Consider the following 25,552-nt stretch of genomic DNA (forward strand, 5'->3'; position numbering starts at 1 on the left):
AAGAAGAAAAAAACTTACCATCATGTCATTTCAAATCTGTATGACTTTCTTTCTTTTCTGCGGAACAAATAACAATTCCTTCATACCTTGGAAGTCAGTGAGGTCCTGTGTTGTTTTGGACCCTATTGACTATCATCATGCATTGCTATTCAAAAGTTTGGGGTTGGAAATATATATATTATTATTATTTTTTTAAGAAGTATCTTATGCTTACAAAACCTGTATTTATTTGGTTAGTAAAAGCAGTAATATTGTGAAATAATATTTTAACGATTTTCTATTTTAATATATAAAATGTAATTTAGTCTTAAGACTGGAGTAATGATGCAGAAAATTCAGCTTTGCCAGCACAATGTCACATGATCCTTCAGAAATCACTCTAATATGCTGGTTTGCTGCTAAAGAAACATTACTTATTATTATCAATGTTGAAAACAGTTGTCCAACTTAATATTTTTATGGAAACAGTGATACATTTTAAAAGATTTCTTTATGAATAGAAAGATCAAAAGAACATTATTTATTTTAAGTTGAATTTTTTTGTCACTTGTTGTACATTGTAAAGACTCTGGGCGGATCTAATCCGTGGGGAATTTGCATATCATAATTAATAATTGGTAATTAATAATTATTCATACATGTTTGGATTAGATCAGTCTTACATGTTAATAAAACTCCCGATAAGGGATGATATGTAATTTTACCTGCATGCATGCTTGTGTATCCTTGCACTTAACCACAAGTTGATTGCAATTACCTGCACGGACCACGTTTTACAAACCAGGCAAAATTAATTAGCTCAATTGTCAGACTAATATCTGTGGGAATCCACAATATCATCTTACTTTATAGGATTTCAGGAAAAGCAATTCTGTGGCCACAAGAATTGGGTTTCCTGCCCTATAAACACATACTCTTTAAAGTATCTTTAATTTGTAAGCTTGTTGCTATAAGATCTTTTGGCACTTAAGGGACTTAAATGAGCAAAAAGGCAGTACATCAATCAGATGAATATAATGAATTTAATAAGGCAGAACTACTTATGTATTTACTACGGTTACATGGGATATATGTATTTACAAACATAATAAACAACAATACACGATAAGGCATCGATGAATGAGAAATGCATAGAGTGTGGACAATGGAAACACGTGTGAGAGGGGAAGGGACAGAGAGAGAGAGAGAGAGAGAGAGAGAGCATTGGCAACATTCCCCTGACAGTCCCCTGCCTGTGACAACACGAAAACATCATCTTAATGCTTCTTAGAAGCTCTATAAAGAGATATACTTAAGTTTCTGGGTCTCTCTGTGTCGCGGCATTCCTGCGCGTGCGTGAGCGGAGTCCTTTAGGAAGCGTCACTGGGTGCTGCTTGGCGCGCGTTGAACGGAGTTTCCAAGTCTTTGGGGTAACATTACCAAAGGAAAATAGTTCGGCTAAGTTTGTTTCACTTTGTGGAAGTGAACAGAGTCGACTACGGAAAACAAAACTTTGACTAACAAAGAAAAGAAATAAAGATCTCTACGGGGAAATCACGCGGAGTTAACGTCACATCTTCGCATGGCTGGTGAAGAAGCGTGTGTGCGTCTCTCGCCACATGGTCACGTGCGCGTGTTTATCCTTCAAAACGAGCGCGCGCTCGTTTAAAGGTCCCTTGTAGATGGATTTGCTGAAGAGATATGTCACGCGGTGTTCTTTTCACTCGTCGATTGGAATTAAACACGGAGACTTATCTAAGACTGAAAAATACAAACTAAACTAGAAACAAATAAAAGAAAGGCGAAGAGCTCGCCCGGAGGCGAGACCCTACATTTTTGACAGTCAGAGTAACAGAGAGACGAGCGGAGGGGGGAAGCGTCATTTATCACCTTGGAGAAATCCGGGCCTCTTCCTGTTGACTTGGCCAATTAGAGGGTTGGAATTTCACAGGCGGGACTTTGGTTTTTATTGCTCGTTGTCTAAGAGAGAGACATTTGAAACCGACGAAATTAGGGTGTTTAAGAGCAGAATCTTCACAATTCTTATAATACTAATGTGTCACAAGTTTAGCAAAATGTAATGTCAATTAACAAATGGGGAATGAAGATTGGAGTTTATCAAGACCAAACTTGCCACAAATGGATTTGGTTAAACATTAGTTGGCCAAGTTTAAAACATTATCGCATTAGAGTTGTCGAGAAACATAGACCAAACCACAAAAAGGCAACTCATGAAATAGGGAACTTAGATACATTGTTCATACAATTCTCAAGTGGATATATAATAGCATATACTGTATATATATGAATACAGGATTCATTTCTCCTCCTTGGTTAGAATTCAGAGAGGGTGGCAGTTCTGTGAACATTCCTTTGGGTCGTAAACGCCGTTATCTAAGAACACCAGTGATGTTAGTTTTGGTCTCTTTTCACTCCAAAGATGGAAAACATAGTAAACTATATTTTTCATTAACTTCTTACATATATTTGGCTCGAGCAAGTTGAGCGATCTCGTTTAATACCAATCACTCCGTGTTTGTTACGCATACAAGGATATATATAAACTCTTAGACCTTTATAGAAGTCCGCAAGGTTCAACTACATAACTAACAGTCCTAGATAGACAGGATACAGTATAAACTTCAAACGTACAGGAATACATCATGTTTACATTTCATAATCACTCATTTCTGGGTTTTAATGTTATAGATGCATATATGTGTGTGTGTGTGTGTGTGTGTGAGTGTGTGTTGTCCATTTGCGCATCTGGCATTCCTTCCTCGCTGGGGGGGGTTTGGAGATAACGGTCTTCTTGGATGTTGGCTCGCGAACAAATCAGGATCGCGCGAGGATCTCTGTGGGGACTCATTACGCTGTAAAGGTGTCACAAACTAATCTACCCTCCAGACTGGCTGGCGCTAACGGAAGATTTAGAATTGGAAGAGTCATAGGTTGGGGCTTTAGAAACCCCTGTTAACGTGTGTTTATTGTGTTAAGGAATGCTGACTCCATGATTCTGCGCTCATACCCTACAACATGTAAGTTTAATCGCTAAAAATGATAAATAATAATAATAATATTGTTTTACTGACCCCGAACTTTGGAACGGTATATAATATTTTCTTTGGCATGCCAGAGGAGACAGTAAGTCATACAGGTTCGAAACAATGTGAGAGTGAGTAAATGAAGACACTATTTTCATTTTTTTGTGAAATATCCCTTCAAGGACTACTAGGTTTCTTTCAAAGCAAGATATGTGGAGATGTAATCTTTTTTTAAATCTCGGCTGGTAGCCATTATACTGTTCTGTTCTGTTTATATTTCTCTCTCTCTCTCTCTCTCTCTCTCTCTCTCTCTCTCTCTCTCTCTCTCTCTCTCTCTCTCTCTCTCTCTCTCTCTCTCTTCTCTCTCTTTCTCTTTGGTTCAGGCTCTGCTGCATTGCCCAGCAGCATGGCATACTTTGGTAGTGCTAAGGATGATGAAGATGTAGACGAGGAAGAGGATGAGGAAGAAGACACTGCTAGCTATGCCTGCCAGTCCACTCCTCGCAAGAGCAAAGGACATAACAAATGCATCGCCAACGGTCATGGTACTTACACCCCTGAAACCCTCCATCCATTGGATAGTTAAAGTGTGTTAATAACCACAAACACACACACACTTATTCTCATAAACTTTATCTTGCTTTGCGTTTTATAATCCTTTTTACTTAAAATAGCAATTTACAGTCCATTTTACTGTGTAGCATGTGTAGTGTATTATTGCACTGCCAGTAGCAGACAGGCTGGACATTTGGTTCCATTTAAGGACCCCAGTGAGGTGAGTTATGGCCCGGCCTCTTTCCACACCATACAGTTAATGAGCCGTGACTATACACAACCCTCACTGTCCGATTGCCTACATTTGCTGTATACCATCCATATACAATGAGACGATACGATATTCAACATCTTAGTATGCACACATGCAAAAAAACAGACATGATTATAATATAATATAAAACATTAAAAAGTTTGGGGTATGATTTTTTTTAAAAGAAATAAACGCATTAAGCAAGCAAGAATGCACTAAATTGATCAGTAAAGACATTGATAATGTTAGAAGATGTCTATTTGACATGTCTAGCATATGAGAATGATCATGTGAAAATTCCATCCACAGCATTGCCATCACAGCAACAAATTACACTTAAAAACCTATTGTAAATTTAAATTGTAATAATGTTTACTGTTTTTGTTTTTGTTTACTGTAATAATGTATTTTTGATCAATTAAACGCAGCCTTGGTGAACATAAGAGACTTCTTTCAAAACATTAAAACATCTTGCTGACCCCAAAACTTTGAATGGTAGAACATATTTTACTTTTAATTTTTTTTTATTACTTTTAATAAAATTAAGTTTTAATTTTATTTTCATTCACAATAAATATTTATTATAAGTGTATACATTTCAGTGTTAAAAGATAAGTTGTGCAACAAATATTTTATATATATATATATATATATATATATATATATATATATATATATATATATATATATATAATTATGAATATTTGTGTTTATCAATGATGATTTTCACATTCATTTTGATATCTATTAATGACTCCACTGGTCACTGTGCTCATTTTCCTCTTTCTCTTGAGATTTGCGTACTAATTATAGCTAACAGATAAAAACAGGCCAAGCTGAATTTAGCTGAGATTCCATTTATCAAAATGCTGAATGCCTCTCTGTCCTTGTGTTTTGAGTTCTTGGCCCATTTCAGCTGGGTTTGTAACCAGACCCTGTTACCGACTCAGCAAAATCTGCAGTGTAATCTGACACCTCAGTAACCCAATATTGCTCCACATACTCGACACATGTCTGAGGGGCACCTGACAAACTACAACCACACAACCGTCACCTCGCTGGAGCTTCGAGGTCAGATTGGACCTTAGGGATAAACAGTCTCTGTGTCCAAAACTGGGAACAGCTTTCAGGGTCTTTATTTTAGATTGTTCCTCTCAAATGCGTCCCATCATTTTGAGATCTATGGAACACTAAGATTATGCAGAAGTTTGTGCCGTGTGTCATGCCTGTATGTGGGATATGTTTCTGAAAGAGAACTCTCTGTGCTTCCTAATGAAATTGCGAGTCGTATTGAGCATCCATACTTTATAACGAAACCAGAACCACGTCTCCTTGTAGTGTACGAGAACACATGCTAAATATGACACTTTTATGTGGGCCATTGGCCAAGCTCCAAACTGTTTGAATGATAAGTTGGTCCCTCGAGAAGCTTTCATTTAGTAAAGTGACCCAAAGAGCATTTCAATACTTGTTTAGTGTTTTGTTGCTAACATAAGACTCTCTGTTCAGTTCACCATCTGTTTAGCTAATGGAGGCTCACAACTTTGAAAACTTTGCTTCTTTTGTCCAACTTCAATGTGGGTGGCTCTCAGGAAGAATGGCAATCTGTTATATTAGATTTTCACAAAATATTAAGTTGTTCTTACAGTCAAAGCAAGGCATTAGTTTAACACGGCTGTTTCTAAAAAGTGAGCATTTTTAGTGCTATTCAGTCATTTGTGTTACTGGGTTTCAGTGATTTATTGGTGTTAGTTTGAGAGGTATAAGCAGCTTTGCTGTTACAATATTTGAGCTTTAAAATCCCATAAATTCTCATGTGTTAGACAAGGACTCTATGCAGCCTCTGTGAAATTTACAAGTCAAGTGCACAGAAAGTGGAACGCAGAGCAGTAAGGTACAGCAGGACCATTCAGCTGAAAGCCTTAAAAAACCTGGGTCTTTTTTCCACTACAGTATTAAATCACCTCGTTTAGTTTACCTAGGAGGGAAACAATCTGTTTAAATCAGTGCTTTGAATCACTGTGCACCCATAATGCACCCTATAAAATAGACACAAAAGCATCAAAATAAATACATGCGGGGACTTTTATAATATGCCCAATTTTAGTGGTTTTGTTTTGAATTTTAGAAATGAAGTGTGCATACATACACTAAAAAAGTGAGCTAAAAGATTTAACATTGGATCTGTGCTGTGTGCTTCTCCTCTTCCAGTATTTAATGGGCAGGCGCGAGCTGCTGAGGAACACAGAGGCAGTTTGAGAGCCAGAGAGAGAGACCGGGTCCATGGGAAGCAGAAGAACTCTGTAGCATCAGTTAGGACGTCCACTACACACAATCTACGACCCAACAGGGCTGTACAAGAACAAAAACAACCGGTAGGAGTAGATTTGTTTTTTATTTTGTCTTGTATTTTGTTTTGTTTTATTTTACTTTTTTGTTTTGTTGTTCAGATCACATGTTTTTTATGTATTATTTTCTCAGGTTCTCAACTTAAATAGTTTTCCTCCATAATTTTGACCTAATTTTCGTATGAGATTTTCATTTCTCAAAATTTCGTTTCTCAGCATCTGTCAAACATGTTCCAGACGTCCCAATCCCTTGAGCTGGCTAGCAGAGAAATTGACCACATGTTCAAAATTACTATAGTGTCTACCACAATAAAATTGTACATTCCAAGAGAAGAGATCTTAAAGTCCCCTTGTTGTCAATAATTTTATCCCTTAAAACTCATCTTTGATCACCAAAATTACATATTTAAAAAAAAAATCCTTCGGAAAAATTTAACTCTAACGCCCTTGCTTCATTTAGTATATGTGGTTCCATGAATATGCAAATTAGCCCCGCCTCCGCTCACGTGCCAGCTCAGAGATCCACTTTGTCAACTTACTGTAGTAAGCGCGTTCCTGAGACTGTCTTTAGAGATCACTGCAGTTTTAAAGAGAAAATACTCAGCAATGGTGTTGACTTATGCTTTAAGACAAACCATGTGCAAATTTTTATTAAAAACACCACATAGATATATAAACAACATTTAAAAACTTGATTTTCACCACAGTCTTTAAGAAAACAATTTCACTTACGAGAGGTTCTCTCGTATTGCGTAAGTTAGCTCACGCTACGGGAAAGATTCATCTTTTCGAGATATTGAAGCCAAAAAATTATCCTTAATTTTTGTATCCATTGTCAACGCAGTGCAGTAGCTAGCAGACCTAGAGCAGGCTGTCTAGCGTGCTCATAGGCTGCCCTGCGGGAACTGCAGCAGACTACCACTGAGCCCGATGTGACGTCACGTCCAATGAAAGGCGCTCGCGCCTTTACAGCGTCAAAGCCCGCCAGTATGGGCGTGGCTTAGCGTATATAAGCAGAGCTCGTAGGCTGTATTCTCTGATTTTAATTTCTTCAGCGAAGCTCTTGCATCGCTGGATCTTGAGAGAAGCGCCGCCGTCGAGGAAGCGACAAGCCAGCCCAGGACAGCGCTTGAAGAAGCCGGCCGTCTACGCCACCTTCAGCCATCCGTGCGAGCTACGCTATCCGGCGACGTATACTTTTTTTTTTACTAAAAAGATCACTCTAAAAGAGCAGCGAGCGTCTTTTTCAAGATGCCTCGCACTTCCCGCGGCTCCTGTGGAGCCACGCTCAGCGACGGAGACCGCCACGAGATCTGCGCTCTCTGCCTGGGCCAGGAACACGCAGCCTTCGCCCTCTCGTCTGGAGGATGCAAGCTCTGCGACACGCTTCCGATGTTGACCCTGCGGGCTCGACTCAAAGCATTCAACCCCACTCCACCCTTTGCAGGAACGCCCAAAAAGAAGCGCTGTTCCCATAGGAACGGATTCCCTCCCTCGAGCCTCGCTCTCGCCTTCTCCGCCTCCCCTCACCGACGCGCAGCTGCCGCCCACGTGCCGCACTGCCGTCGCTTCTGATGACGAGGCCGAGGAACAGGCCACAAAGGACTGCTGTTCCATCCTGGCATCGGACAGCGAGGAATGGTGGGGCTCTCACCACTCCTCCGCCTCTTCGATCCAGGAATCCGGCCGGACCCGGGCTGGAGTGGACACTGAGCTGATGCGCCTCCTCTCTCAGGCTGTCGAACGACTCGGGCTCGAGTGGTCGCCGCCGAAGGAGCCTTCACCGAACAGGCTCAACGGCTTCTTTCTTCAGAGTCGCCGACGTCAAACGCCCGCAGCCAGTGCCGCCCCGTTTCTGCCTGAGCTTCACGCAGAACTGGCTAAGTCGTGGAATGCACCTTTCTCCACGAGGCTCCAATCCCACTTCTCCGCGTCGCTCTCCCAAGTGGATACTCTGCCATTCCCCCTGTGGAAGAGACGGTCGCAGCGAACCTTTGCCCGCCTTCCGGGAGATGGCGCTCAAGATCTGCCCTCCCGTCCAAGGCCTGCAGAGCCACATCCGCCCTTGTCGACCGCGCATACACCGCCGCCGGACAGGCCGCTTCCGCTCTGCACTCGATGGCTGTGCTACAAATTCTACAGGCCGACCTCCTCCGTGAATGGGATTGAAGGCCCGGGACCCAGCTGCCGTGACAGACTTTATTTATCACTCCTCGCTACCAAGACCGCAGGTCTATCGGAAGGTCTATGGCCGCGTTGACTGTCACAGAGAGGCACTTCTGGTTGACGCTTGCCGACATGAGGGAATCCGAGCGCGCCACCTTCCTCAACGCGCCTCTTTCCCATACCGGTCTCTTCGGCCCAGCGGTGAGTGGCCTCGTTGACCCTTTCTCGGAGGTTCAAAAGACCACGCAGGCCATGAATCTCACACTCACGTGATCCGCCGCCTGCACGAGCCACCACTCGGCGCCCATCGCAGCGTAGACCAGCCTTCGCAGCGACGTCAGGCTGGTCTACGCTGCGATGGGCGCCGAGTGGTGGCTCGTGCAGGCGGCGGATCACGTGAGTGTGAGACACCAGAGCCTGAGCACGCGAAGCCTTCCTAGCGTCAGCAGGAAGGAAAAGAAGAAAAACCATCTCGCCTGCACACAAACGCAGTTTTCACGGCGACCCAGAGAAATCTAATAAAGAGTATAATATCTGGTTATCCAGCTCACGCCGACGGTGTTTTAAGTGTAGACAAAGTGCCCACTTCCCAGTGTTCACCCCTACACACAAGTACAACACTTCCCGTCTCATTCACAGAGCCCACTCTCATATAGCAGACAAAAGCTGTTCGAGTGCTGAATGTAAGAAGTGTGTTCAGTCAGGTTATGAACGTAAGTCACGTGCCCGCCGGCAAGCGCTCACGCTTACTAACACATGCCTCTCCCCGAACACCGCCCGTGCATTTAAGCGTTGTCACAAAATGCAGGGCGATCATAAAACGCTCCCCATCCAAAGCGATAAGGACGTCAAATTTATGTGTAAGTCTCGTGCCCGCACAAAAGCGCTCATGCTTACTAACATACACTCTGCCCAAGGCTCCGCTCGCGCATCACGAAGTAATAAAAGGGCGCTCCCCATTCACGGCAATCGGGACGCCTCTTATGTATCAGTCTGTCACGGCTGTCAGCGAGCTGCCACTTGCAAGCACCGAGGGCGCGCGCACCGCGCCCACACCTCCGGTTCAATTTCTCGACCCCGCAGTATGCGGCGATCAGAACCCGGAGACCATTCGCCCCCTAACTACATTTATAGAAGCATTGGAAGCCATTCCAGGGGTTTCAGAATGGGTGCTGAGCACAATAAGGCACGGCTATTCACTACAGTTCACTCGCCGTCCTCCGCGCTTTGAGGTCGCGGACCGCGAAAACTGTGAATGCAGGAGTAGAACATCTACTCCGCGCAGAAATAGCGAAGCTGCTGTGCAAAGGGGCCATAGAATTGGTACCGCCTTCTCTGAGCGAGTCAGGCTTCTACAGCCATTATTTTCTCTTACCCAAGAATGACGGAGCACTCAGACCCATCTTAGATCTGAGACATTTGAACAAGGTGCTTATGAAAAAAACGTTCAAAATGCTTACAACCAGAAAAATCCTCGCGCACGTTCGCCCGAGGGACTGGTTTATTTCTCTCGATCTGAAGGATGCCTATTTCCAGATTCAGATAATACCCCGTCACAGGCCATTCTTGAGATTCGCCTTCGACGGTCAGGTTTATCAATACACCGTCCTGCTGTTCGGCCTGTCCCTGGCACCCCGTACATTTACGAAGTGCATGGACACGGCTCTCGCCCCCTTGAGAAATCAGGGTTTGCAAATTATGAATTATCTGGACGACTGGCTGATTTTGGCACAGTCAGAGACAGAACTGCTATCTCACAGAACTGTGCTCCTCAGTCACATGGAGAGCTTGGGTCTCACGGTCAACTGGACCAAGAGCTCATTACTGCTCAGTCAGTCAATTTCCTTTCTAGGAATAGAACTGGACTCTGTGGCCATGACGGCTTGTTTATCGACACAGCGCGCGCCGTGTTCGACACCTAGCCGCGTCTTTCCAGAAGGGCAGCATCATCCCTCTGAAGACATTCCAGAGGATGCTGGGCTGTATGGCCTCAGCTGCAGCAGTGCTTCAGCTGGGCTTACTGCGCATGCTCCCGCTCCAACGCTGGCTCAATGCTCGTGTGTCTCGCCGAGCTTGGGCTGCTGGCTGCGAACGAATCAGAGTGACTCAGACCTGTATTACGGCTCTGCAGCCCTGGTTAACAGCCGACTGGTATCAGCAGGGTGTGATGATGGGAGGGGTTTCGTACCGAAAGGTCATCTCGACAGATGCGCCCAACTCAGGTTGGGGTGCGCTCTTCGAGGGCAGACCGGTCTTTGGCCTGTGGTCACACCAGGAGAATCCCCTTCACATAAACTGTCTGGAAATGATAGCGGTCGAGAACGCACTGAAGCGCTTCCTCCCACTCATACAGGACCAACATGTTCTAGTCCGATCAGACAACATGTCAGTGGTTTCCTACGTGAACCGTCAGGGCGGCGTCAGATTCAGGAACCTCTGCGATCTGACAGAGCACCTCCTCACGTGCTCTCAGCATCACCTGCGCTCGCTGTGAGCTCCACATGTGCCAGGCCACCTGAACGACGGCCCGGACAAACTATCCAGGGACAACGTTCCCCCAGGGGAATGGTGCCTGCACCCCTAAACAGTCCAGAAATTATGGCGCTTATTCGGCAAAGCGGAAGTTGACCTATTTGCGTCAAAAGACAACGCTCACTGCCCAATGTTCTTTTCGAAGAACGAGGACGCGCTGGCCCAAGTCTGGCACAGCCACCCTCTGTATGCCTTCCCTCCGATCTCTCTGCTACCGCAGGTAATCAAGAGAATCAGGGAAACGCGCCACTCGGTGCTCCTCATAGCCCCGCGCTGGGAGTATCAGATTTGGTTCCCGGAGCTGACGCGGCTGTCACTAACAGCCCCGTGGCCGATTCCGGTGAGAACGGATCTCCTCTCGCAAGCTCGCGGCTCGATCTGACATCCCCATCCAGAGCGCTGGTCTCTGCACGCATGGGTGATCAAAGGATACCCGCTGCCCTGCCAGAAGGAGTGATGAACACGATCAGGCAGTCTAGACCTCCCTCTACTAGAAAGCTATACGCGTCTAAATGGTCTGTGTTCTTCAAATGGTGCACCGACAAGAACCTGGACCCACGGACGTGTTGGGTCTCGCGGCTGCTCAGTTTCCTACAAGAGCTGTTGGATAAGGGGAGGTCCCCATCCACACTCAAAGTCTATGTGGCGGCCGTTGCAGCGTTCGCTGAGTCGACGCGCGGCCGGTCACTAGGGAAAAACGAGCTTGTCATCCACTTCCTTAGAGGAGCCAGAAGGATGAACCCTCCACGCCCCCCGTCGGTTCCTATGTGGGATCTTTCGTTGGTCCTCGAGGCCCTGAAAGCTTTCCCCTTTGAACCACTAGACTCCGTGGAGTTAAAGTACCTATTACTCAAAACCATTTTTCTGAAAGCCCTGTCATCAGTGAAACGTGTGGGGGACTTACATGCGCTGTCTGTCAGCGCCGCGTGTCTCGAGTTCGGGCCAAATGACTCAAAAGTCATCCTCAAACCTAGACACGGCTATGTTCCTAAAGTGATTGGCACTCCCTTCAGGGTGCAGGTCATTTCTCTATCGGCTCTGCCTTCATCCGATAACGAGAGCGACATTAATCTCCTCTGCCCAGTCAGGGCGCTGAGGGTTTACACTGCGCGCTCCGCCCCTTTCAGGCGCTCGGAGCAGCTTTTCGTTTCGTTTGGTGGGCGCACCAATGGTCTCGCCGCCTCGAAACAAAGCCTATCCAGATGGATTGTGGATAGGTTATGCGTCGACAGGTCTGCAATGCCCCCTGGGCATCAGGGCTCATTCCACCAGAGGCATGGCCTCATCGTGGGCATGGTCCAGCGGAATTTCTATTCACGACATATGTGTGGCGGCATATGTGTATACTAGCTCTTCTGGTTGAGCTGCACTATTGGGTATGTGCTATATGCTTATGCAGACCGGCATCACCGCTCTGTATTCCCTATGAGTGCTTATGTACAAGTGCTGGCCCGCTTTGCCGGCCGCCTTATTTCCCACGTATCTGGGTTCCCCGGAAAACCCTGGGACACATTGTGGATGCTTGGCGAGCACGGCGCTGACAAAGGGTACCCGTAGTGTAAGCTAACTTGCGCAATACGAGAGAACCTCTCGTAAGAGAACGTATCGGTTACCTAACGTAACCTCGGTTCTCTCTAGAAAAGGGAACGAGTATTGCGTAACCTGCCGTGCTCGCGCCACGAGCGTCTTCGCTTCAGTCGATGAAAACCAGAGAATACAGCCTACGAACCCTGCTTATATACGCTAAGCCACGCCCATACTGGTGGGCTTTGACGCTGTGAAGGCGCAAGCGCCCTTCATTGGACGTGACGTCACGTCGGGCTCAGTGGTAGGCTGCTGCAGTTCCCGCAGGGCAGCCTATGAGCACGCTAGACAGCCTGCTCTAGGTCTGCTAGCTGCTGCACTGCGTTGACAATGGATACAAAAATTAAGGATAATTTTTTGGCTTCAATATCTCGAAGATGAATTTTTCCCGTAGCGTAAGCTAACCTACGCAATACTCGTTCCCTCTTCTAGACAGAAACGAGGTTACGTTAGGTAACCGATACGTTTTGTTATGTCAAGATAACAGGAAAATAATTTGTGGTGACAGCAAAAATAGAAAAAGAAATAAAAAGTATGGGCTGTTAGGGCTTTAAATGTATAAATGTTGAATATAATTAATTTTATGACAGATTCTGGTAAATCTTGTAAAAAACGTTCTTAAAATCCTGCTTCTTTGTAGGAGCTACATAGCCAGCTTACAATAACACATTTTATAATTGAGAATCTTATTGTGGTAAGCTTTATTTTCATATGCTGATATTAGTTGCAGTTATACTCCACAATATATGCTTAGCTGATCTCTGAATGACCTTTACTGTAAGTGAATGATGAATAATTGAAAATAAAAAATAAAAACATTTCAAGAAAGACTGGATGCCCACACACACACACACACACACACACACACACACACACACACACACACACACACACACACACACACACACACACACACACAATTACAACATTATATTCCAGTGCTTACAGTGTCATTTGCCTGTATTCCTGTCTGCTAATTCAGTCAGTTCAGACTATGTAGACCAATGTGTAAGTGTTCATCAAAATTTCCTCCCCTCCCGCCAGAGCGTTCTATGGAGAGCATCATACGATTAGCTTTACCCTTCCCTACTATCCTGCAGGAGGCCTATAGCAACACATGATGTCATCCCCCCCCCCCCTCCCCCTCCTCACTTCCACACTCCACTGGTTGTGATTGTGTGTGGAGAAACACATACTCTGGACTGTGTCCCATTTTTGTAAACATTAACTGTCTCTCTGTGTGGTGGTGGACCATTTGTAGATCTGTTGTGGATTCTGTCAAGAACTTTGGTTTTTGAAACAAATTAATTTTCTCCCATCCCCCACCACATGCAGTGGAACATACATGGCCCAGGTCACGTGCGTGAGCTCCCTAAAGAATGAAAGAACTGCTCCAATGAGCCCCCTAGTGGAAGAATGTGCTCACTCTGAGAATGAATAATTGGAGTTTGCTATTATATATTGAATTTGAGGAAGTAATGTATGCTGCTTCTGTACAACAACACTCTCAGCCCTTGCCTTCATCAAAATGTCAAACTCATGTTGTAGCACAGGAAACCACAGCGTTTACTGTGGTTCTAACAGTAACAGGAATCATGGTTTTGTTTCCCGGGGAATGCACGTACTGATTGAATGAGATGTCATTTATATTGGATAAAAGTGTCAAATGCATAAATGTAAAGATTAGGGTCAATTACATGACACTCATTTTTAATATTAATATTAAAATTGCAGTTTATTCATTCTGTGACTTGAATGCACCTCCTCTATGATAAGCATGTTTTATTTTCTGTATTAAAATACATTTTTATATTTTTTGGGGAGAATAAATAGGAAAAATAAATAACAAAACAATTAATATTATATTATTAATATTTGTTTGCAAAGGTCATGTAGTGCAACCAACATGCAGATAGTTAGTCCAGGATGTAAAATGGGGTGTGCTTCCCCAAAAATGTAAAATGTATGAACCAATTAATTACATTTTGAAATATATTTTTTAATATGATGGTTAAACCCCAAGAGTCAGGCTATTTAAACTTTTCTTGAAAAGTATCTAAAAGTTTTTTGTTTTGTTTTTTCAACATATGAAACCAACCTGAATGCAAAAAATAAATTTCTAAAAACTTGTCACATGTTTTAAACCAGATCAAATAAAAAATAGAAAAATGAAAGCAGCTTGAAGTATGTTGTACAGTTTTGTACAGTGTAAATAAATGACATAACAAAACTATTCTTTTTGTCATCCCTCAGGCCTCCAAAGTGAACGGAACATCGGGAGTCTCTGCTATCAGTACTAGGAAGACAAGAGTACTCCGTACTCCCCTGACCAAAGCTGTGAAATACCCCAAGGGCCACGTGACTTACACCAAAGCCAGACTGCTCAAAGAGGCCAAGCTCAGCCTGAGCGCGCACACACACACACAGACACAAACACGCCACACCCACACGCACTCCAACTCAGGAAAAGCCCAAACCAGCCACGCCAAGATGCAAAAACAGGTGCTATCACCAGCAATCGCTGGGAGGCTGTGTGGGACGGACACTTTCCAACCCAGACGAAACGGACTGAGACAGTCAAAGAGGCAGTTGAAGCTGATTGGACCAGAGGTCGAGGTTAAGAGGCTCAAACTGCAAGTGGTTCCCTTGGAGACGCGGAGTAGGAAAGCAGCTCAGGAGACGCTGGGATCAGGATCGCAGCGGCCCAAAAGGGCCACGGCGGGGAAGCTCATGTTCACCAAACAAATGCACTGTAAAGCCACCGTTCTGGCCAAGAACAGCCCCTCTACCTCAACACGAGACATTTCGAAACCAGCCAACTCCCCCAAACTATCAGAGACCCCCAAAACAAGCAATGCTCTAAAACAAGGCAATCCTTCTAATACGACTGAGTCCCTCAACTCAGCTGAGCCTAAAGAGCGAGGCCGGCGCAGTGCGGAGGTCACGGAGGTTCCCGTTTTCTATCCCGGCACACGCGAGTTCCACGACCCGCTAGCTTACATGGAGTGTGTGCGGGGGCAAGCCGAGGCGTTCGGGGTGTACCGGGTTGTTCCGCCAGCGGGCTGGCATCCCGAGTGTAAGCTTAAAGAGGAGATGCGCTTCGTCTCGTACGTGCAGCATGTGCACAAGCTGGGCAGACGCTGGGGCCCGAATGTACAGCGGTTGGCCTGCATCAGGAGACACCTGCGGACACAAGGCATTAACATGGAAGAGCCTCCACTTATAGGTATGAAGTGCTGCACGAGATCCAAAGCAAAGTTTTGTGGGCATATTTGGCAGTCTAAGTGTTGGGGAGTAACAAACTAAAACTAGCTATATTGTAGTAGTGTAAGTAGTGTAGCTTTTCATATGGAACATGGGAAAGTCTGATTCATTGTAGTAAATCCATTCGTCCTCTCTATCAAATGTAGAATTTGTCTGTATAGGGAATCAGTTTGTCTTAAATTCTTCTCTCTCTCACACACATCTAGCATTGGAAAGTTTGATTCGTTTTGGGTGAATCAGTTCTTAAGAAATGGGGGAAAATATATAGTATTGTCCATTAAAGAAATAGTTAACTTAAAAAGGAAAATTCTGTCATCATTTACTCACCCTCAAGTTGTTTCAAACCTGTATGAATTTCTTTCTTCTGCTGAACACAAAACAAAGATATTTTGAAGAATGTTGGTAACCAAACAGTTGTAGGACCGAAACAGATTTTTTTTTCCTACTATTGAAGTCAATGGGGTCCATCAACTGTCTGGTTACCGACATTCTTCAAAATATCTTTTTTTTTGTGTTCAGCAGAAGAAAGAAATTCAAACAGGATTGAAAAAACTTGAGGGTGAGTTAATGATGACAGAATTTTCATTTTTAAGTGAATTATATCTTTAATGAAACCTCGGCTTTAGTTTGAAACATTTGAAAGTATGAATTATTCTAGTGAATCAGTTTGTCGTGAACGCTCCTCTCTTTCATATGTAGCATTAGAAAATCTGATTCATTCTATTCGAATCTGTTTCTTCTGAATATTTTTTTTAATTGCAGAAAATAGTAATGTATGTCAAATGCTCCTGTTCTTCACTATTTTAATTAGGTTCTATTTTAGTTTTTTTTTTACTTGTTTAGTGTGAATTTATCAGTTTAAGTTTAATGTTTGTTGTCACCCCAAATAAGATGTTTATTCATTACAAAACTGTTATTTTTGTATTTTTTCAGAAAAATCTGATTTATTTATAATATATATCATAACTTTAAATTGAAATAAAAATGTATTAATTTAAAAACTGCATTAATTAAATTTAAAACCAAATTTAAAACATTTTCCTCCTTAAGAAACGTCAAATTCTGATTTGCATGTAGCTTAGATGCTGCAGTTTCAAAATAGCTTTTATTAATACTGGTCAAAGGCATAACGTATTACACAATGCCTGATATTTTTTTATTCATACCTATATTGCATCACATTAAATTATCTGTTAAATCCAGGCTTGAGTCATGGACTAGATTCATGTGTTAGCTCAGGCTAAGATACGCAGGATCTCATCTGTCTTCACTTGTATTTTAAATGCATATCTATTGGTCATTCAGTCATTGACCTGTTCAGTTTGGACAGATTAGTGAGCTCATGTATGTGAGGGCAGCTTCCTTTGATGAGATTACCCAGTGCATCTAGAGCCAAGACTTAGATGGACGTCTCAGTCTGGTCTCTTGTTGAGCGAATAGGAGAACCATCAGCACTGCTGCCTTCTTGCCAACCTCAAATCCTTCTTTGGTTTCAATGTGCCACTCAAACAGCGACAAGTCTGGCACTACCGTGAGCTGTTTGAATGCCTGTGACTAATGTGTAATGTGCGCACACATTTAGAGATCAAAAGTAAAGCAAAATTAAAGAGATCGCAATATTGAGTGACCTATTTGTATTCTTTTTGCTTCCTGTTAGGCGGCTGCGAGCTGGACCTGGCCAGATTCTTCCAGATCCTAAATGAGATGGGGGGCATGCAGCAGGTGACAGACCTGAAGACGTGGGGCCGGATCGCCGATCTGCTGGGCATCCCGCGCTCTGCTCAAGACCGGCTGGCCAAACTTCAGGAGGCGTACTGCCAGTACCTGCTCTCCTATGACTCCCTGTCACCAGCCCAGAGGGCCCAGTTGGAGAAGGAAGTGTTGGCAGAGAAGGAGACCCTGGAGAGAAGAAGTGGGCCCCTAGAGAGCCAGGGAGACACATCCCAGCATGCCGCTCTTCTGCTTCCACGCTGCGAGCCCAAAAATGGTCTGGTGAACGGAGCGTTGCACCGGAGCGGAGCGCGCGAGCACCTAAGAGAGCTGGACCCCATGGCGAAAACCACCCGGCAGAGAAGACTAGAGAAGAAAGGGGAGGAAGAATCAATGATAAGTGAACAACACAAGTGCATATACAGGGTATATCTGCATACTTATGGCATACAGTTTGGGATAAACATTTTTGTTACGCATCAGTCTTTGGTGTAGACGTTCAGTGTTTGTCTGTCGTTCTCAGGGGAAATCGTTCTCTTTGACAACATTCTACAGGGCAGCCAGGAATACTATGAACATGTGCTTCAGCAAAGAGCCAGACACTGCTGAGGTTGAGGTATGGCTTCATGTTGACAGGCTATAGTTTGCTTTGATGAGCAGGAATCAGTGATTTGTTCCGGTCATGTTATGCCCTCTTCTGACTCAGCTGACTCCTCTTCTTGCTACAGAAGGAGTACTGGAGATTGGTTGAGGAAAAGGAATGCCATGTTGCTGTGCACTGTGGGAGAGTTGACACTAAGACTCATGGGAGTGGATTTCCTGTGGGCAAGTCTGAGCCATTTTCAAAGTAAGGGATTGGAAAAATGTCAATATTTTTCAATAAGGTTGTATTTGTTAACATTACTTAATGCAACAGGTATCAATTACCAACTATATTATTTATATTTAATTTCCATTTTCGTTTACACTTTTAAAGTGTTGTTTTACTAGATGCTATAATAAATCATTTAAAGTAAATTCAGGCATCTAGATAATTGAAAAAAAAAATCATTTAACCATGCTTTTGGTTCATAAAATATTGTTTGCATGCCTTTTGATTTGTTTGTCTTGTACTCAAGGCATGGATGGAATCTTACTGTCCTTTCCAGTAACTCAGGATCCATCTTACGTCATCTTGGTGCTGTGCCAGGTAATGCCCTGAAACTTTCATGCGTACAATAAAACACCTTAATGATCAAGAGTTAAATTATATTCCCATACTACATAATTTAGAATGGTTTGAATATTTTATCTGTAAGCATTCAGTACATTCTGTTTATGTTTGCATGAAGGAGTGACCATCCCCTGGCTGAACATAGGCATGGTCTTTTCTACCTCGTGCTGGTGTCAGGACCAGAACAGCCTTCCGTATATCGATTACCTACACACTGGTGCTGACTGCATTTGGTAAGAGTTTAAAGAGTTTGTTGTCATTCTTTACTGCTGGTATAAACTGAACTATATGATATACTGTAGTAAATGTGTCTCTTTTTCTTCAGGTACTGTATTCCAGCTGAAGAGAAATCAAAACTTGATAAAGAAGTACACACACTGCTACAAGCTAACGGCACTCCAGGGCTGGAGATGCTAGAGAGGAACATTATGGTAAGAGTTGAACATTGAACGTTGGGTACTTCCGGGTAACATTTTTTTTTCACAGTGCCCTTGTTACAAGTTACTGGTAAGAGGTTGAACATTGAACATTGGGTACTTCTAGGTACATTTTTTTTTTGTCACAGTGCCCTTGTTACACGTTACTGTAGTGAAAACTATAAATTATGCGTAATTACATGCAACTAACTCTAAACCACACCCTAATCCTAAAACTATAGTTGGTACATGTAGTTAATTATTATTACTCCGTGTTACAGTGTAATTATACATTTAAATACTGACACCTTACAATAAAGAGTAACCTACTTCTGTACAGCTTGGTCAAGTCAAGTCACCTTTATTTATACAGCGTTTTATACGACACAGATTGTTTCAAAGCAGCTTTACAGTGATAATGGGAAAATTATGCATTTCGGCTGTTGATCAGTCGATCAGCTGAAGTCAGTTCAGTGTTGATTCATTTCCGTTGCAAAGGTCATCAATTATTAAATTATTTTATTTTGTCTATAAAGTAGTTCTGCAAAAAATGATGTCATCCTCCAGCTCAACTCTGTTCTCATACAACAGCGTTAGTAAAGTCAGATCAATAATATTGTTGGTATTCGGTTAGGTTTCTCTTAAAAGGATAGTTCACCCAAAAATAGACATTTGTCATCATTTACTCAACCTTATTTCTTTGTTTAAATGTATTTCTTCTGTGGAACACAAGAGAGATATTTTGAAGAACTGTTTTTGTCCATATAATGAAAGTATGGTGAATGGGACCCAAAGCAACATTGGACCCCACTAACTTTCATTTAATCGAGACATTTTTCAAAATATCATCTTTTGTATTCTGTAGAAAACTAAAAAATTGATGACTGAAAATTTGCAGTTTCTGAACCCCACTGACTTTCATTATATGGACAGAAATACAGAGAGATGTTTCAAAATATTAGAGGTTGTGTTCTGTATTAAACTCAAAAATTAATGAAAATTTTTATTCTTTGGACCCCCTGACTTTCATTGTATGGCCAAAAACACAGACATTTTTTAAAATATAATCTTTTCTCCTCTGTAGATAGCTCGATTTTTTTGTTTTTTGGTGAACTGTCACATTAAATTTACTGTTATTCTGTAATGAAAATGAGAATGTGGTTGACGTGATGTTCAATGACAGATTTCTCCAGAGGTGCTCCGTCGAAAGGGGGTGAAAGTGTACCGGACAGTGCAACAGAGTGGTCAGTTCATGGTATGTTTCCCAGGGACCTTTGTGTCTAAGGTGTGTTGTGGCTACAGTGTCTCAGAGACTGTGCACTTCGCCAACCCCCAGTGGATGAAACTGGGCTACGAGGCAGCTAAGGTGAGAGACTCGACGCATGGACGGACAAAGCCAGCTGGAACTTGACTTGGTTTAACTCAAATAGAGCTGTTTTTTTGTAAGTGAGGTTTTGCCTAATTCCTGTGGGAGTACGGCGCTTCCTCTGACTTCCATGCTTGTGTGTCGTGTTTGCTTTGCAGGACCTTAAACGGCGTCGCATAGAGGAGCCTTTCTCCACAGAGAAACTGCTCTACCAGATCACTACATCCGAGCGGGACAACAAGCTGCTCATGAATGCAGTCTCCAGTCTCATCAAAGATCTCAGGTCTGTCTGAAACACATCCTACAGCCTGGTTTTGACTTGAGTTCAACTGGCCCAAAATCAAATTTCTTTCTTTGATGACCATTGTTTTTGTAATTGCATGTTGATTGAGGTTGGTTGAGCTGAGTAAAAGAGTTTTTAGAGGTTCATCGATATTAAAGTTCACAGATATCACAGATCATGGTTATTACCGTTAACAAAAAAAAACTAAAATAATGAAATCATGAAATCTTGAAATAAAAAATGTATACATATTATTTCAACATTTCTCATTTTCAGGGTTAAAGAACTAAAATAACTAATTATTAAATTAAAATGACAAAAAATACAATTTAATTCAAAATATAAACAAACTATTATAATATAACAGATGTTAAAATAACACTGATAGATAAACCTGTAAATTATATATATATATATATATATATATATATATATATAGTAAATTTCTATACTTTTTAATGAGAATAATTTAGTTAAATTGACAGTTTGACAGTTTTACATGTTTCAGCTGAATTAAGGTATCACAATGGTCTACTGTACCGTATGAAAAATGTTTATTCATTTTGAGGTTTGCTGGAGATTACATTTAACAATGTTATTAAATTAATAGTGTATTTAAAGCTCTAAGTGCTAGTGAACGCTAGTTGAGGCTGAATCTCAGAATGTTGGGTAAAATTCCTAAAATTCTTTTAGGGATGCAGAGATTAGTCAGCGCGAGGATCTGTTCGAGGCCGGGCTCCGTTCGTCTGCGCGCTACGGCACTCACTGCGAGTCTCATGCAGACAAGAAGCAGCCGCAACGCTTGAGATTTACAGAAGACACGTCTGACAGGCGCTGCCAAGTGTGCCGGCATCTCTGTTACCTCTCTATGGTAAATATACAATAATACTCCTCACTTTAGATTCTACATTTCAGGGTGTCAAGGAAGAATCACAAGTTGAAGTTCCCTAAGTGAGTGGTCTGTCTTAAATTATGAAGGAATTTCCACTGGGTAATTGTTCTAGCTATGCTATAATAAGTCATATTAGCATATATGTGACCCTGGATCACAAAACCAGACACAAGTAGCACGGGTTCCAGAATCTGCAGCCTCAGATTCCAGATTTTCCTATCCTAACCATACATCATTGGAAATCTTATGTATTCAGCTTTCAGATGATGTATAGATCTCAATTTAAAAAATAAAAATTGACCCATGTGACTAGTTTTGTGGTCCAGGGTCACACATGCTGTATTCTCTCCCTGTGTCTTCTTCAACAGGTTGTTCACGAGAGTGATAATGTGGTTTTCTGCCTGGAATGTGCTCTTCGATACATCCAGAAGCGCAGGTCCCCCCGTGGCCTCAAGATGATGTTTCGTTACACTGAGGTACTTTACTGTCTACAGCGAGTGCATTGATACGTTTGGAATAGAATTACCTGTACGCTGTCTACTTTTTGCAAGTAGTGTCTTAAATTAAATCATATTTAAACTAAAATCAATTAAAATTAAAACAAAATAGAAATTAAAAATCAATAATTGAAAAAAAAAATCATTGTATACTATACTGTTCAAAAGTTTGGGGTCAGTAAGATTTTTATTTTTTTAAAGTGGTTTCATATGCTCACCAAGGCTGCATTTATTTCATAAAAAATACAGTGAAAATTGTAACATTAAGGAATATTTTAAATAATTTAAAAATGTTAAATACAGAGATATGTTTTAACATTTCATATTTTGCTCAAAATTTGACAATTTTCATTTTCTGAACCCCACTGACTTTTATTATATGGACAAATATACAGAGATGTTTCAAAATATCAGATTTTGTGTTCTGCAAAAAACTAACAATGACAAAATTTACATTTTTCCATACAGCATTGACTTTCATTGTATGGACAAAAAAACTAAAATATAAAAATACCTGTTTTGTATTTTAATACTTTTTAAAATGTAAATTCATGCCTGTGATGGCAAAGGTGAATTTTCAGCATCATTACTCCAGTCTTCAGTGTCACATGATCCTTCAGAAATCACTCTAATCAGCTGATTTGCTGCTCAAAAAACATTTCTTATAGAAAGTTCAAACAAAACAGCATTTATTGACATATAAATCTTTTATAAAAATGTTAATGTCTTTACTGTCACTTTTGCTCAATTTAATGCACCTAAATAAAAGTATTAATTTCTTTTTAAAATGTATTTTGAGTGGTAGTGTATGCTGATTTCCTTGATTTTTACATTTAAATTGCTTTGCTGTCATCAATAATTAAAATGAATAAATAAAAATGTATTAACACAATGTGATCTTTAGCAAATCTCAAAATGAATGTCCATTTTAATTCTGAACATTTATAATGTTGTAATGGAATGTAATAAATTAAGTGAATTTCTGCATGTTAAATTCAGCCAGTGGCAAGAAAAAAAATACAATAATTTTTGTGAAAAATGTTTTGGCCGTCTAATAATGAATAACAATGTTAAAAAAAAATCTATTTTATAACATGATATTGCATTGTATTATTAATTAATATTCTGTGTATACTGCAGACTTTGAATAATATGCTATTCCGGTACATCTGTTTAGCATTAACATTAACTCAAAGTAAATGTGTAACATCAATCATCCCACACTATTTTGCACAGGAGCAGATCAACAGTCTGGTAAATCCAGTGTGTGGCAGAGCATCAGAGAAGGGTGGAGTGAAGCAGAAAGCCGTCGGTCCCAGCAAGACACCAGCAAAACGAAGCCCCAGGAACAAGAGCTCAGCGGTGGTCCCCCTCTCAAAGAACAGCGGCCGCTCCTAACCAGACCAGACCAGACCGTCAGCGACATTCCTGCGGGTCTCCTTTTATATCAGGTGTTCCCTAATACTTGTGTACAAACTCTTCAATACTCTTTGTACCTAGTGTATAATATCAATACAACAAGCTGTTATATTGCACTTTTGTATTACAGATACATGTAGTTACTGGCTGGTTAGTCCAATATATTGAATGTACGGAGGTTAAATGTTACATTGTGTTTTGCGGCAAATACAAGGGGGCGAATACACAACTGTTTAGGGCACCTGACATAAACTATTGGGTCTCATTCAATAAGCACGAAACCTTTTGCACTAGTATTGAGATTGGTTTTTAGATGAGTATTTTCGGGTTGTTTTAGCATTAAATCGAGTATAGATATGCGTATACATAGATATAAATATATCCTATACTATTCCTATCATTTGTGTTGAACTGGTGCTGTAGTGACACTTTTCTCCATCACCCTTACCGCCTGTTTGTCTCTTGGGCTCATGTTTATTACGTCTTAATGCTGTCAGGAACAAGAGCGAACATGTAAGATTACAGCCGACACGTCAGACGGTACATGTATCGTAGTTACTGGCTTTTCGGTTCTACAGCTAAAAAAAAAAAAAAAAAACTGTACAGGCTTGACACTTTTACATTGATCTTACATGTGAAGGAGCCCGTGATCGTTTCTGACAGCACCGATTAGAGATTTCCTTCGCCAATTCCCATCTGGAGACTCCCCACTTTAAAAAGCACATTTTGAGGCCTTTTACTAAAATCTTTGGAGTACAAATAACAAGTTTAATGCAAAAGTCAGTTTTTACTATTTGAATTGTAAATGCACTTTCCCTTTTATCCCACTAACTTTTGTCTGACTTTATATTTGTAATTGGTTCTCCACCTGTTCTGCCATTCAAGAAACAAATCTTTAAATATTCTTTTGTTTTAATAGAATATTATTGCGAAATACTAATATCTAACCACGAAAAAGCCCCAAATATGTTTATATGCCAGTAAATTGAGCCTTTGAGTTCGGGTCTCTAGGGGTTTGGATGAGAGAGTCTCGAGATGAAGAAAAAGCCTTACTTCTACATTGGTTTCTTCATCGATATAAATTAGATGTTAACAGGGTTGCTACAAAAAACATACAAAAATTAAGTGCTGCTTAAATCACTGAGAAGTATGTCATAGTGGTGATCCCTAGTTTTTTAGCTTTACTTTTTTTATTCGAAAGGAAAAATCTTTTACCCAAAAGTAAACTATGTCATAGGCCTAGCTACCCATTGCACTGACTGTATCAAAGTCCTGTAATCAAACATGGTAGTCACCCCTTTCCAAATGACAGACTTGTATTTAAGGTTAAAAAAACTGAAGTGTTTCCAAAATGTGGTTGTATACTTTTTATGGCCTTAATGTTTTTTCTTTTTCTTTTGTTCACCCCAATTTATACAGTGATACTCCTGATCCTTGTACTGTTTATTTGTATGCACTGTTACTCAGTCCTCCAGTCCAATGGAGATTGGCTTTTTGGTTACTTTTGTTTCTTTTCAGGTTTGTATATTTTTTGTTTTAATAAATAAATCACTTGTCAATCCTTCCAAAAATGTACTGGCCTCATGTTCTTTGTGTAGATCCACAGATATTAGTTACCAAACAGTGACTATTTTGATGTTTAGGACAATAACTGATAAAATGGCCAAAATCCAACCCCCCAATCCCCATTCCCACGTTGTAATCTATAAATGTTGTGTAAAAAAATATATGGAACACACATTTAATAATTTTAAATGCTAATTTAGGCATTATAACATTGATACCCAGTATGAAAAGTCTATTCATTTTTAAATTAGGTTACATTTAACTGCTATTAAATTATTAATGTTTTGAAATATTTCCTTTTAAATCTTTTACCGTCATATGATGTTCAATGTAAAAAAAGAGGAATAAGCATGTACAAAAATGTATATAATATATATAAATCTAAAATCATTGATAAGAAATCTTCCTTGAGCAGCAAATCAGCATATTAGAATTATTTCTAAAGGATCATGTGACACTGAAGAC

At 41.3% G+C, this 25,552-nt stretch overlaps 1 protein-coding gene across 4 annotated transcripts in view; it reads left to right on the top strand.

Annotated features, from left to right (window-relative positions):
* jarid2a (jumonji and AT-rich interaction domain containing 2a) overlaps window positions 1-25,092 on the top strand; it is a 56,038-nt gene extending 30,946 nt beyond the window's left edge. The window contains exons 5-18 of one of the 4 annotated variants that reach the window (XR_013196783.1): window positions 3,407-3,568; window positions 6,043-6,206; window positions 14,715-15,687; window positions 17,383-17,861; window positions 17,959-18,051; window positions 18,164-18,282; window positions 18,554-18,624; window positions 18,767-18,881; window positions 18,974-19,079; window positions 20,248-20,506; window positions 20,589-20,713; window positions 21,407-21,584; window positions 21,974-22,081; window positions 23,339-25,092. Coding sequence is in view for 3 of the 4 variants with exons in the window: in XM_077212557.1 (XP_077068672.1) it covers window positions 3,407-3,568; window positions 6,043-6,206; window positions 14,715-15,687; window positions 17,383-17,861; window positions 17,959-18,051; window positions 18,164-18,282; window positions 18,554-18,624; window positions 18,767-18,881; window positions 18,974-19,079; window positions 20,248-20,430; window positions 20,589-20,713; window positions 21,407-21,584; window positions 21,974-22,081; window positions 23,339-23,500 (3,038 nt within the window). In the remaining variant the exon portion in view is untranslated. The remainder of the gene's footprint in view (window positions 1-3,406; window positions 3,569-6,042; window positions 6,207-14,714; window positions 15,688-17,382; window positions 17,862-17,958; window positions 18,052-18,163; window positions 18,283-18,553; window positions 18,625-18,766; window positions 18,882-18,973; window positions 19,080-20,247; window positions 20,507-20,588; window positions 20,714-21,406; window positions 21,585-21,973; window positions 22,082-23,338) is intronic. The other 3 variants (XM_077212557.1, XM_077212567.1, XM_077212576.1) reach the window with 3 other exon arrangements.
* The last annotated feature ends 460 nt before the right edge of the window (window positions 25,093-25,552 follow it).

The sequence above is a fragment of the Siphateles boraxobius genome, unplaced genomic scaffold (assembly GCF_051911475.1).
Source record: "Siphateles boraxobius isolate OS27281-9 unplaced genomic scaffold, OSU_SipBor_1 12, whole genome shotgun sequence".
In the NCBI taxonomy this organism is placed as follows: Eukaryota; Metazoa; Chordata; class Actinopteri; order Cypriniformes; family Leuciscidae; genus Siphateles; species Siphateles boraxobius.